The sequence below is a fragment of the Rhinolophus hipposideros genome (assembly GCF_964194185.1).
Source record: "Rhinolophus hipposideros genome assembly, chromosome: 21".
Lineage (NCBI taxonomy): Eukaryota > Metazoa > Chordata > Mammalia > Chiroptera > Rhinolophidae > Rhinolophus > Rhinolophus hipposideros.
Genome location: NC_138067.1, coordinates 47,494,267 through 47,508,682, shown reverse-complemented (window position 1 = coordinate 47,508,682; position 14,416 = coordinate 47,494,267). Strand labels below are relative to the sequence as shown.

The 14,416-nt window shown below is 50.7% G+C and overlaps 1 protein-coding gene across 1 annotated transcript; it reads left to right on the top strand.

Moving 5' to 3' along the window:
* The first annotated feature begins 3,328 nt into the window (after positions 1–3,328).
* Positions 3,329–14,099, top strand: HSPBP1 (HSPA (Hsp70) binding protein 1). The gene is given in 8 exon segments (XM_081033003.1): positions 3,329–3,510; positions 3,513–3,748; positions 5,690–5,894; positions 7,663–7,887; positions 10,931–11,086; positions 11,213–11,309; positions 11,835–11,946; positions 13,634–14,099. Coding segments are annotated over 8 exon segments (1,209 nt in total). The 5' UTR covers positions 3,329–3,407; the 3' UTR covers positions 13,709–14,099.
* Positions 14,100–14,416: the final 317 nt, after the last annotated feature.

Genomic DNA, 14,416 nt, shown 5'->3' with positions numbered 1-14,416 from the left:
AGGGCCCCATATCCACCCACAGCCCAGGGTACATGTTCGCAGATCAGCTTGGTTCCATACTTCCCTTTAGGATCCCCGGTGCTACTACAGAGAAACTTCTAGAACCCCTGAGGTCCCTGGGCATGTTTTTAGACCCTTGTGTATTCTCTGTGCCCACTACAGGGTCCCCTAGATCCTCGTGTGGGCCTCGATATAATCGTATGTTCACCAACTCCCTCCCCCCTCCAGCGTATCCATGGATCTGTGCTCAGCTAGATTTCCACGTCATCCAGGACTCCTCTATATCAGGTACCCAAATATGTGAAGCATCCATTTAACCCCAAGTCCCCTACAGAGTGTACACATGAGCCTTTAGTTTCGTGGTCCACCACCTTCATTCCATGAACCTCTACTGAGTGCCAAGTCTGAACCAGGTACTGTTGCAAGTGGTGAGGGCACAGCAGCGAACCAAACCAACAAAGATCCCTGCCCTATGATGCTCCATTTTAGTGAATGAGGCAAACGATTAATTAAGATAATCAAGCAAACATGTAGTCTCTTAGATAGTCGTGATCAGTGCCAAAGAGGAGACAAGCAGGGAAGGGGGATGGGAAGTATTTGTCCAACAAGCTATTTTAGATAGTGCCAAGAGGAAACAGGAAGTGTGAAGGCTCTGTGTGGGTTGCAGGAACACTGAAGGGAGGGGCCAATGTGGCTGGAAGGGGTGGGGGGGGTAGGTCTGGTGGGGGTGTGGGGGTGGGATGGCGACTGAGATGAAAAGAGGTGAGGAAGCAGATCTCATGGGGCCTTGGAAGTCTTGACTTATGCCTGGTATTCCGTAATTATTAACAGGGTCTGTTTTCACTCTCAAGTGTTTCGCTATAAATGGAAAATCGCGTAATTATCCTACTTATAGGTCACTGTAAAGACTAATACTTTTGTAGGATACTTAGGACCACCATCTAGGTCACCATTATGTTACACACCCACACACACACACACACACACACACTGTTATATACAGTTACACGTTGCATGTACATATATTATATGGCATTATGTGTAATTATATATGTAAATATATATTATAGACAGATAAGATAGACTTATACATAGGTGTATGTAGGTATGGTAGGCTGAATAAGGGGCCCCAAAGACATCACATCATAATTCTCAGAACCTGTGAATTTGTCGCCTTATATGGCAAAAGGGGCTTTGCTGATGCGATTGAGTTAAGGATCTTGAGATGGGGAGATGATCCTGGTTTCCTGGGTGTGTCCTAAATGTAATCACAGGAATCCTTAGGAAAGGGAGGTAGGAGGTTCAGAATCAGAGGAGATGGGACAATAGAAGCTAAAGCAGAAGGGATGTGGCCACAATCTAAGGAATGCAGGCAGCTTCTCAAAGCTGGAAATAGCAAGGAAACAGATTATCCACTGGAGCCTTCAGAAGGAATGCAATCCTGCTGATGCGTGCTTTTAGCCCAGTGCAAGCCCACAAGTCCAAAATCTATTTTGGACTTTTGATCTCCAGAGCTTTAAGATAATAAATTTGCGATCAAATATATGGTGATGGAAAGAGAACTGACTCTGGGTGGTGAACACACAATGGGATTTATAGATGATGTAATACAGAATTGTACACCTGAAATCTATGTAATTTCACTAACAATTGACACCCAATAAATTAAATAAATAAATAAATAAATAAGATAATAAATTTGTGTTGTTTTAAGCCACCATGTTTTTTGGTACTTTGTTAATAGCAGACATAGGAAACGAATGTAATAGGGTACCTATGGGCCCAGAACTCTAATACTGTGTTTCCCCAAAAATAAGACTGGGTCTTATATTAATTTTTGCTCCAAAAGATGCATTAGGGCTTATGTTCAGGGGATATCATCCTGAAAAATCATGCTAAGGCTTATTTTCCAGTTAGGTCATATTTTGGGGGAGACACGATAGCTATCCTCCACAGTGCTACAAACATCATACACACACATGTGCATGACTGCCTGTTTATTTTCCCATCTCTGCCCAAAATATTGCCTTGCACACCCTAGGCCAAGCAGCTCAATACATCTCAATACATCTGAGACTGTGGGCCCCACCTGAAGCTGACTACAACTTTTTTCTAGAGGGCGACAGGCTTTTATAGAAGACTAGAACTAGAGTTTCCTTAAGCTCAGCCCAAAGCAAACACCTCTGCAGATCAGGCCTGCAGGGGCACATTCCCAGCCCTAAGCCTTGAATCTAGTGCTTGGAGGCTGCAAGCTTCCCAGACAACGTCACCTAGGCATTTGCTTCAAGAATCCTCCTCTTCTGCACCTGGCAAGACACAGGGAAGATTCCAGGAGGGAGAGGAGAGTGATAAGAGGAGTCTGAACTCAAGCTGCAGCATGGAGAACAGGCAGCTCCCTTTGATGAGTGAGGAAACTGAGGCCAAGAGAAGGGGTAGGGAGGGTGAAAGGCTGCCTAGGTCAGATATTAGTTTGAGAACCCACGGCTCTAATAAGATAGGGTCGGGGCTCAAATGGAGGGGAAAAAGGACTGCATGTGAGGGACATGCACAACCCGCGATGCCGGGGTGGGGAGAGGCCAGAGAAGCGGTGTGATCACAGACAAGGCGTGGTCATAGTGGGGGCGGGGCCTAACTGGGAGGGGCCAGCACACCAGCACGGGGATGGGGTTTAGCTGGAAAAGACCGAAAGGCCTAGAACAGGGGCGGAGCCTGAGGTGGCGGGGAGGGACAGTGTTTAGAGGAGGAGGAGAACACGGGTGTGGGCGGGGTCCAGCCGAAGCGCCTCCAGACCTGGGGAGGGCGGGGCGTACACCAGGGCAGGGGTGGAGCTTGCATGTAGGATGAAGAGGCGGGGCTTATTAAGCGACGGGACGCGGGACGAGGGAGGGGCTTAGGCTGAGCGGCAGGTGAGGGGCGGGGCCGAACGGTGTATCCGGCCAGGTGGGAAGGGCGTAAGAACAGGGCAAGCGCCTCAGCGTCAGCTACGGCCCGAAATTGGGTGGGTGCGCCGAAAATTTCCGGGTGAGACGGTGCGTATTTCCGGTTAAGATGGCGGCGCCCACCAGAATCAGGTGCGGACGACTCTGTCTTTAGTAGCTGCGGCGACTCGAGGCCCGGGGAGGTGAGGTCCGCCCCTCTCTAGCTCCCTTGTCGGAGAGGAGGAAGAAGAATCGTTGATAAGACGACCCAAGGTGGGGTCTAGCTGCTCTGGAGATGGGGCAATGGGGTTGCTAAGAAACGGGGACGCATGCAGTGGCGATGGGGAGGGTAGCTTGGTTGCTAGGGAGAGTAGGTGGGTCCTGTTGCTAGGGAGCAAGGCAGGGCTTCTGACTTTGGGGAAGGGTTCGTTTGGTTTGAAGGAAGGAAAGGGGACTGTAGTTAAATGGTGGGCAGAGTGGTTTGGTATCATGGGCGGGCGCCGAGCTCTCCTAAAACTCCACCTTCTCCGCAGACCCCCAGGAGTCGACCCGCCAGGACGCCAGAGCTACTTCAGCGGTGACCACCCCCGGCCCCAACACATTCTTCCCTTCTTCACAAACAGCTCATGGCGGACCAAGGCTCGGGGGGCAGCCGCCTCCCCCTGGCACTGCCCCCAGCCTCACAGGGTTGCTCGTCAGGGAGCGGCGGCTCCTCGGCTGGGGGCTCGGGCAATCCCCCGCCCCCGCGCAACCTCCAAGGCCTGCTGCAGATGGCCATCACGGCGGGCTCTGAGGAGCCAGACCCCCCTCCAGAACCCATGAGTGAGGAGGTAAAGGGTGGGGCGCAAGAAGCTGGGGTGCGGGGTGTGGGGACAGATATAGCTTGGGAAGCGTGGATTGGGGAGCTAGAAGCTGGGATTTTCCTGTCTGGAGGTAGGGAGTCTGGGTGTGAAGGGAGTCTGGGTGTGAAGGGAGTCTGGGTGTGAAGGGAGTCTGTATTTGTTCTAGATGGGGTTATTGTAGACTGAGTGAAGGTCAGGTCTCAAGGATGTCTGAGGGGGCAGATCCCTGGGTCCCAGCACAGTGCTGGGAGGCAGAATAACCCTATCATCAAAAGAAAAGCAAGGGCTCTCTAGAGCCAGACCGACCTGGATTCTGTATTATCCAGCTGTCTGACCTTGGATATATCCCTTAGTCTCTCTGAGCCTCACGTTCTTCATTTGCAAACTGATGGTGATAATAAGAATAATATCGGTATGTCCTAGGGTAATTCTGAGGCTCCAGTTTAAGTAGGGCTCCACATAGCGCTGGGCACTTAGGCAGTGCTCCTGATGGCAGCAGGGTGTTATGAAGAGCACAGGCTCTCAGAACAGACTGTTTAGGTTTGACTTCAGGTTTTGCAGATGGCTGTGTGATCTTGGGCACGTCACAACCTTTCTGTGTCTCAATTTTCTCATCTGTGAAATGGTGATATTTCATAGGGTTGTTTTGGAGATTAATAGTAATATATATGACATTTAGTTGGCAGTGGTGATTACAGGCATACCTTATTTTATTGTGCTTCAGAGATGTTGCGTTATTTACAATTTGAAAGCAAGACCCTCCACCAGCAAAAAGATTATGGCTCATTTTATTGTGATACTCTCCATTGCACTGGTCTGGCGTCAAACCTGCAGTATCTCTGAGGTCTGCCTGAATATGAAACCTTGCACTAATCCAGTTACATCTGTGATGTCTGAACCTTTAAGGACAATGATGTAGGAACCAGGCACAGAAAGATTAGCATCTTGCCCAAATTTATCCAGGACTATGATGACAGAGCCCTCATATAAGCACTTAACACAGGGCCTGGCAAAAAAATTTCCAGTGGCCAGTTCTCAGCTCTCACCTTATGAGACCGAATAGGAGCATTTGATTACTGCTCCCTCCTTGATCTCTTTCTTCATTTGGCTTCTTGAATGACATAGTGTGTTGGTTTTCATTCTGCTCACTGGCTGTTCCTCCCCATCTTCTCTGTTTTTTCTTCCTCATCCCCCAGCCTCAGCCTCTTAACGATAGTGGCACTAGGACTCTTATCTACGCTCTCTTCCTGTGTGATCTCATGTCGTATTGCGGCTTTACCCTGACAACTCTCAAATGTATATCTCTAGGCCATTGGTTCTCTACAGGGGGCAGTTTTATCTACCAGGGAAGTTTGGCAATGTTTGGAGAGATGCGTGGTTGTCACAAATTGGGGTGCTGCTGCTACTGGCATCTGGTGGGAGAAGTCTACGGATAATGCTCAACACCCCGCAGTGCCCAGCACAGCCCCGTAATGTAAATACCCAGCTCAAAGTGTCAGGAGAGCCAAGGCCGAGAAACCCAGGTCTAGACTGAACCTCCTCCCTGAACTTCAGGCAGCCTGTTTAATATTTTGCTGTGGGTGTATAATAGATCCCTTGAACTTAAGATGTTCAAAAACGAGCTCTAATCTACTCCTCCTGCCCCACACTTGCTTCTCCTGCTATCTTTCCCATCTCCTTCTAGTTGCTCAGCAGAAAAACCTAGGAGTCCTGCCCTCTCTCTTTGTGTTCCACCCTATAGCCTGTCTCTTCATAGATCTAGTGTCTAGAAGAATCTGTTGGTAGAAAAGAAGTGCAATAGATACCTGTTGATTGAAGGAACAGTCAGCTCTCAGATGTTGGTGGTTATTATCAACGACTTATTTGTGAATTAATTATTGATAAAGTTTGCTTCCCCCCCCCACCCTCTCATCCCATCTCATCCCCCAGAGGCGCCAGTGGCTGCAGGAGGCCATGTCGGCCGCCTGCCGGGGCCAGCGGGAGGAGGTGGAGCAGATGAAGAACTGCCTCCAAGTGCTGTCCCAGCCCACTCCTCTCTCGGCTGGGGAGGCTGAACTGGCCTCAGACCAGCAGGAGCGTGAGGGAGCCCTGGAGCTGCTAGCTGACCTGTGTGAAAACATGGACAATGCTGCAGGTATAGCCCGGCTGCCCCCAGCTGCCAGTGTCCTGCCTCTTCTGTCTGCTGTCCTCCCTTGTGTGTCTTGCTACCTCGTCAGCTCATGTCCTCTGTGGCTCAGCCCTTGTCCTTTGTCTCAGCCTACTCCCTGGCCTCCCAGCCTCCAGCTCTCCCTCTCTGATCTGGCTGTGACATTGGCCCCAGATGGGACTGTCCTTTCTTTTCCTACTCGGTCCCCTTCCTATCAGGAACAATGGTGGTACCTTCTCTCACCCCACACAGCCAGCCAGCCTGGCGGCAGTTCAGTCCACTACTTCCCTGATACGCCTCCAAACTGGCCATTTTGCCTTGGCCTGTTGGGAGTCCACTATTACTCCGTAGAGTAACAGAGAGGAGGCAGTTCTGGGTGGGGTGGTCACAGAAGGCCTTTCCGAGGGGGGACGTTTGATTAGAGACCTGCCATGAAGATGTGCATCATGGGATTAGCTCTGGAAAAAGCATTGTAGGTGGACAGGATGGCCAGTGCAAAGGTCCTGAGGTGGGAAAGTGCCTGGTGTGTGCAGGAACAGCTGTAAGGCCAGCACGGCACCACAGAGTGAGTGAGGGCCGAGGGGTCGGAAGTGACACTGGGCTTGCAGAGTCTCATGGGCCGAGGTGGGCATCATAGGTCTTATTCTAAATGCTATGGAGCTGATAGAAAGTCTGACTAGGCTGGTGACAAGATGCCACTTCCATTAGGAGATGTGTGGTGTAGTCGTTGAGGGTGTGGATTTGTCTGCTCTAGACATTTTGTGTAAATGGCATCATAGACTGTGTGACCCCCTGTGACTGGCTTCCTTTGCCAAGTGACCTTTTAAAGGCCCTTCCCTGTTGTAGCCTGTCTGGAGCTTTAGTCTCTGTTGTGTGGACAGACCACGTGTTGTGCGTCCATTCAGCAGTGAAGGGCACTGGGTCGTGTCCTCTTTTGGCTGTTCTGAATAAGGCTTCTGTGAGCACACATATACGAGTGTCTGTTTGAGTCTTTGCTGTCCATGCTTTTGGACATAATACGCAGTGTCGGTCATTTGATGACTCTTGCGTTTCAGTTTTTCACCAGTACCACTTTATTTATAAAACAGGTGGTGGGCTATCGTTTGCCAACCCTGGTCTAGTGTATGGTTTGCCCCAGGGGATGTGCCAATTGTTACGAAGACTGGGGCGGGGGGGTCAGTGCTGGCATTTAGTGGGCTGGAGCCTGGGACCCTAAGCGCCCCAAATGCTAGCATTGTTGAGGTACACCGGCCTTGGAGGGACCCCTGGTTGGACGCTGGAGAGAGCCACCACTTGTCAGCAGGTCTCCTGGGAGCCAGCCTGCCTCTCTGGCCTCACCTGGTATGTGAGTCTTCTTGGGCTGCTAATACAAGTTATCACAGGCTGGGTAGCTTAAACAACAGACATCGATCCTCAGAGTCCTAGAGGCTGGAAGCCCAAGATTAAGATGTCAGCAGGGTTGGTTGCTTCTGAGGCCTCTCTCCTTGGCTTGCACATGGCGATCGCCTGTGTCCTCATGTAGTGCTCGTTCTGTGTGTGTCTGTGTCTTAATCTCCTCTTCTCAGAGGGACACCAGTCAGATTGAACTAGGACCCGTCACATGACATCGTTTCATCTTAATCACCTATTTAAAGGCCCCATCTCCAAATACAGCACATTCTGAGGCCCTGGGAGGGTTAGGGTTTCAGCGTGTGAATTCTTGGGGGGACACAGCTCAGCCAATAACACCCAGCCTCTCTCTTCCCCTGTGGCACAGACTTCTGCCAGCTGTCAGGCATGCACCTGCTGGTGGGCCGGTACCTAGAGGCGGGGCCCACTGGGCTACGGTGGCGGGCAGCTCAGCTCATCGGCACATGCAGCCAGAATGTGGCAGCCATCCAGGAGCAGGTGCTGGGCCTGGGTGCCCTGCGCAAGCTGCTGCGGTTGCTCGACCGGGACCCCTGTGACTCAGTGCGCGTCAAGGCCCTCTTCGCCATCTCCTGTGAGTGTCCTGGGGGCTGCCAGAAAGGGGCATGTGTCCCCAAGGGCCAGAGCCGGCACAAGGTGGGCCTGCAGGAATCTGCTTGGGGGCAGAGGGAGAAGGGCCTCATTTGTTCATCTATTCCCAGTACCTGTGGGGACTGTGTGCTGGGTCCTGGGAATAGGGCGGTGAGCTGGCCAGCCCACTGCTCCTCAGGGCCAGAACCTAATGCCACAGGAACCTGTCGGAGTTTAAGTGCTTTGTGCCCATCAGGGTGCTCAGCCTCAGCCCTGTTGACATTTCTCACTGTGGGGGGCCATCCTACGCGATGTAGGATGTTGAGCAGCACCCAGCCTCCAGTAGCTCTTACCGTGCTGCCCCCCTGGGCCACAGGTGCCAGGTTGGGGATGGGGATGATGTCAGCTTGTGTGAGCGCTTGCCCCGTGCCACGCCCTGTGTGGTGTTCACTTGTTTCAGTCCTCGTACCCTCCCTCTGAGGCAGGGATAACTGAAACCACATAAAGGAGAGGCCAGTCAGGGAGCCTAAGTGACAGGCCAGGGCACCCTGTGAGGACACGTGGAGGTCACGCCAAGGCCATGTTGACCTGTGCTGGGCCATCTATCTGTGTGTGCCATGCTAGGAGCCCCCATTTGACTGTTTCCTTTTTTTTCAAACAGCTTTATTGAGATATATATATTCATAGGCCATACAATTCATCCTTTTTAAGTGTAAGATTTAGTACTTTTAGTATATTTACGAGGTTAATGCAACCATCACTACCTCCTATCACCAGAACCCTTTCATCACCCCGAAAAGAAACCCTGTGCTCATTAGCAATCCTTCCCCATCCCTCCATCCTCCCAGCTCCTGGCAATGTAGATTTGTCTGTTCTGGACATTTAAATCAATGGGATCATAGACATGGGCCTTTATGTCTGTCTTTTTTCACTCATCATCATGTTTTCAAGGGTCGTCCATGTTTATAGCACGTGTCTGTGCTTCCTTCTTTTATATGGCCAAGTAATACTCCATTTATGCACAGACCACATTTTATCCATTCACCAGTTGGACATCAGACTTGTTTCTACCCTTTGGCTATTGTGAATAATGCTGCTGTGAACATATATGGACAAGGTTTTCTGTGGACCTTTTTTTTTTTTTAAAGATATTTTATTGGGGAAGGGGAACAGGACTTTATTGGGGAACAGTGTGTACTTCCAGGCCTTTTTTCCAAGTCATTTGTCCTTTCAATCTTAGTTGTGGAGGGTGCCGTTCAGCTTCAACTTGTTGTCCTGCTTCAAGTTATTGAGTTATTGTCCTTTGTCTTAGTTGTGGAGGGTGCCACACAGCTCAGCCCCAGGTCCAGTTGCCATTACTAGTTGCAGGGGGCACGCCCCACCATTCCTTGCGGGAGTCGAACCGGCAACCTTGTGTTTGAGAGGACGCGCTCCAACCAACTGAGCCATCTAGGAGCTCAGTGGCAGCTCAGCTCAAGGTGCCGTGTTCAATCTTAGTTGCAGGGGGTGCTGCCTACCATCCCTTGCAGGACTCAAGGAGTTGAACTGGCAACCTGTGGTTGAGAGCCTACTGGCCCAGGTGGAAATCGAACCAGCAGCCTTCGGAGTTAGGAGCATGGAGCTCTAACCACCTGAGCTACTGGGCCGGCCCCAGTGTGGACATTTGTTTTGATTTCTTTTGGGTAGATATACCTAGGGATGGGATTGCTGGCAGCTTTGTGTTTACCTGTTTAAAGTTGGAGGAAAACCCGTTTTCCTCTCCTCACGACACTGGAACACCAGTTGTGCGGCGCATTTTCCACAACAATCAGTTCTCCAGCCTCTGGACAGTAGCTGGGTGGTTTGAAATTCTATTCTGACACCAACTACATGGAGTTGGAGCAGACCCCTCAGGTGAAGGGGTCAGTCCCATGAGACTGCCCCTTTTTCAGATGCCAATTGCAAGTCTGAGCCTCCCATACTTCTGACCGGCTAGAAATTGGAGGTTGCCATGATCCCCACTCCTTGGATTCCATAATTTGTTAGAATGGCTCACAGAACTCCGGGAAATACTGGCTTAACGTTTAATGGTTTATTACAAAGGACATGATCAAGGACACAGATGAACAGCCAAATGAAGAGGTGCATAGAGCAAAGTCTGGAAGTGTCCTGAGCACAGGAGCTGCTCTCCCCGTGGAGATGGGTTGCGTCATCCTCCCGCACAGGGACGCGTTCAGCAACCCAGAAGCTCTGAACCCCACACCTTTGGGATTTTTAGAAGCTTCCTCATGTAGGCATGATGGATCATAAACTCCATTTCCAGCCCCTCCTCTCTCTGGAGGATGGGGGATGGGGCTGAAAAGTCCAAGTTTCTAATCATGGCGTGGTCCTTCTGGTGAACAGCACTCATCCAGGAGCCCACCCAGAGTGGCCTCAATAGGACAAAAGATGTTCCTATTACCTGGAATATTCCAAAGGGTTTAGGAATTTGGTGTCAGGAACCAGGGACAGAGACCAAATATATATTTATTATGGTGGCCCTGGGAAAACAAAAGGGAGGGTTTGGATGGGAGGAGATGATGAGAAGGAGGGAGGAATTCTGGCAAGTGTGAGGGAAGGAGTCTTGGAGATTGTGGCATTTGGAAAGTCACATCCAAAACTGGGGAGACAGATGGACAGACAGACCCAGGGTGGCTTGGCCACAAAGGGCAGACAGAGGAACTTGGTGTTTTAGAGGTACCAAGAGCCAGAACGTGGGGAGGGAGGGTTGGGGCAGAATTTTCTTCTAATAGCTTACATTAATTATACCTCAATTTAAAAATATTTGAAAAAAAGATAATGCTGGTGAAGTACAGTATCATAAAAATTGATGGTGGTGATTGTGATATGATGATGGTGATCGTGATGGTGATGGTTGTAGTGATTATTGTGATGGTGGTGATGGTGATAGTGGTGATGACGACGATGATGATGGTGGTGGTGGTGGTAGTGGTGATGATGGTGATGGTGATGGTGGTGATGACGGTGATGATGGTGACTGTGATCTTGTCCTCTCTCCCCTCCCCCAGGCCTGGTCCGGGAGCAGGAGGCTGGGCTGCTGCAGTTCCTCCGCCTAGATGGCTTCTCTGTGTTGATGCGGGCCATGCAGCAGCATGTACAAAAGCTCAAGGTTAAGTCAGCATTCCTGCTGCAGAACCTGCTGGTTGGCCACCCAGAACACAAAGGTGGGACGTCTGGGCTGGGGGTCTGGAGTGGTCCCCAAGGGAGGCTGTGTGGTGGGGCAAGGGAAGGGTGACTAAACAGAAGAGGGGTAGGGACTACCCCTCTGACCCATGAGGCCCTTCCTTCAGGTACCCTGTGCTCCATGGGGATGGTCCAGCAGCTGGTGGCCCTCGTCCGGACAGAACACAGCCCTTTCCATGAGCATGTGCTTGGAGCCCTGTGCAGGTGTGCTGGGGCCACGGAGAATGCGGCCTGCGGTGGGCGCCCCTACCTCCCAGATGGCACTACTGGGCTCTGGCCTACCAGCCTTTTCTTTCCCAGGACCCAGGAGTCTGGGCCTTCCCTTTGTGGGAGGTGTGGGGGGTGCTTCTAGCTGTCTCTGTGCCTCAGTTTCCTCACCTGTAAGGGAATGACACAGAAGCCCAGGGAGGAGAGGGGAGGGAGAGGCTTTCTGAAACCTTTTCCATCACCCTCATATACACACAGTACAAGCGGATTAATGCCTAAAGAAATAACAGGATGGAGCAGCCGAACAAGTGGGTAGCAGCTCCCCTGTGCAGAGTTGGCTTCAGGCCAGGCACTGTGCTAAGTGCCCTGTTTTGTACAAGTCCCTGGGGTAGGGTTGGGGGCAGCGTGAGGTCCATGTCACAAATGGGGGAACTGAGGCCTGGCGTGGGAAATTGTCTGCCTAGGCTCCTGTGGGAGCGCTATGCAGAGGGAGGTCCAAGGACTGCTTTCCTGTGCCCACAGCCTGGTGACAGACTTCCCCCAGGGCGTGCGGGAATGCCGGGAGCCAGAGCTGGGCCTGGAGGAGCTCCTCCGCCACCGCTGCCAGCTGCTGCAGCAGCATGAGGAGTACCAGGTAGGGCTGGCAGGTACTGGCCAAGGGGACCTGCTGTAGGGTTCCTGCCCACGGAGCCTCTGTGTTCTATTCTCCGTGCTTTCTTTACATGTCATTCATGTGTTTCTCTCCTCACCCATTCAGCAAACATTACTGCTACCTCCGATGTGCCCCGTGCTGTCTTAGTACCCGGGATGGCAGGGAGAACATGTAACTCCGATTTAATGAATTCATTTAATTATTATCCAGATTATTCACATCATATTCAAATATTTAAAAATTAAATATTAGATTGATAAATAACAAGTAAATGATAAATAGCAACCAATTAAATAATTAAATAGATAAGTAAATACGTAATCAATAACTCATTAGATATTTAATTAGGTAAGTAATAGTGGTAAATAAAACTCACTAGCTAGAGAACAAATCAGTGATAAGAAATAAATCATTAGATACTTAATTATATAGATATTGAGTAACAGGTACTTAAATAGATAAGCAACAAATAAATTATAAAGAACAACCTACCCTTGCCATTCAATACCTACCTCTCTCAGTTCGTGTGTCCTTCCTGAGCTAATCTGTGCACAAACAAGCAAACGTGCATGCAAATTCTTTTCCTCCTGCTCTCTCTACTTTGTGCCACATCAGCCTGTCCTGCCCCGTCCTGCTCCTTGCCTCATTCCATTTCATAACATCCGGGAGTGTGCTGGGTGCAGGTTCTTTCCTCTTTCCTTGTATAGCTGGTAGGGAGAGCCTCTCTCATGTCACAGCCCCTTTTTGATGGATGTGCAGGTTGTTTCCACTCTCTTGTTACTACCAACACTGCTAAAAAAGAATAACTGTTTACTTATGTCACTTTACATGTGTGAGTATGTCTATGGAACACATTTCTAGAAAGGGGAAGGCCCTGTTAGAGTAGCTTAAAGATGAAGTTGCAGGGTTAAGGGCTATTTTGTTAGCTGTTGCCAAGTTGCTCTCCATAGAGGTTGAACTGATCCACACTCCAGCCACGAGGAGGCCCCGCTGTCCCACATCCTGGCCAGGACAGGATGACCTCAAACCTTTTGACCTTTTTTCAAGCTGATCGGTGAATCCAGTTTACATTTGCATTTCTCCCATAAGTTACGCATCTTTTTCCTTTGTGAATTACTCACTCATATCTTTTGCTCATATAGCTACTGGGTGGTGGTTTGTGCAGTTGACTTTTGAAAAGGTCTTTAAGTATTAACTATGTTAGACTTTGTGATGTGTTGCAATTATTTTTCCCACCAACTTGTTTTTCTTTCATTTTTGTTTTGGACATCTTTTTGCCATGCAGATACCTTTTATGTTTATGTGGTCCAACCCATCAAGGCTTTCATTCTTGGTTTCTGGGGTTTGTATTCGTGGAAGGGATTTTAAGTAGGGATAAGTAGGGGTCAGCTGTATCTGGCAGTTAGAAGGAGCCCAAGAGCGCTGATGTGATGACAGACCAATGGGGTCTGACCGGAGGCTGGGAGACCCTGTAGTCCAGACTTGGGTGAGAATAGAAACAGTGCGTCATGGATCTGAGCAGAGGTCGGAAAACCCTGGGAGGCTTCTGGGGCAGGGAGGTTTCCCACAGGGAAGAGGAACCACCACTGGGTGCAGGGCGTGCTATAGGCAGGGGCTGGCCTGTGCCCTCAGGGCTCTGGCTCTTGCCCACCCCCTACTCCCCATCTAGGAGGAGCTGGAGTTCTGTGAAAAGCTGCTACAGACCTGTTTCTCCAGCCCAACGGATGACAGCATGGATCGGTGAAACCCGGTTGCTTCCGGCCCCCTCTCTGTGGGAACCCCAGGCCTCTTGCTTCCCTCCTACCCATGAGGCCCTCTCCCAAGGGAGAACAGGGCCTTGCTGGTGCCCGGCCGGGATGTGCCAGCCCATCTCTGCTCTGCCTCTAGGAGGGGCGCTGAGAAAGGCACCAGCTCCTTGGACCCCATTTCATGCTCGCAGGCCATTCCACCATTCTGTGTCCACATTGTCTTACAATAAAAGTGTTTCTCCTCCTTCATTGCCGCCTTTGTCAGCTCCTCTGGAGGTTTCCTGGGAAGGTGAGAAGGGGCTCGATCTTAGGGGTCTGGGGAGCCACTGGAGGGGACGCAGTGGGCAGAACCTGGGAATAATAAAAGTGCTGCTGTCTAAAATCCGGAGCCATTGTCTCCTTTCATTTTCCCGGCCTCTCGAGAGGGTGTGGGGGAACATCCATATTTCTTGGCCTCCCATTGTCTCTGATTTCTCCTCGGTTTGAGGAATCCCCCACATTAGACGTCCATGCCACCTGCCCTAAGGTGGAAACCATGTTCTTTCCCAGCGTCCTGTGCAGGTGTACGTCACGTGACTTCAGCCCCACCAATCAGAGCCCACTGCACGGCTTGCTGGGGAGCTAGTAATAGAAAAGGGAGCAGGTGCTGGGAGAGGTCTGGCGGCTCTGCCTGCACTGGTGGTGGAGGCCAATTTGTGTGCCCC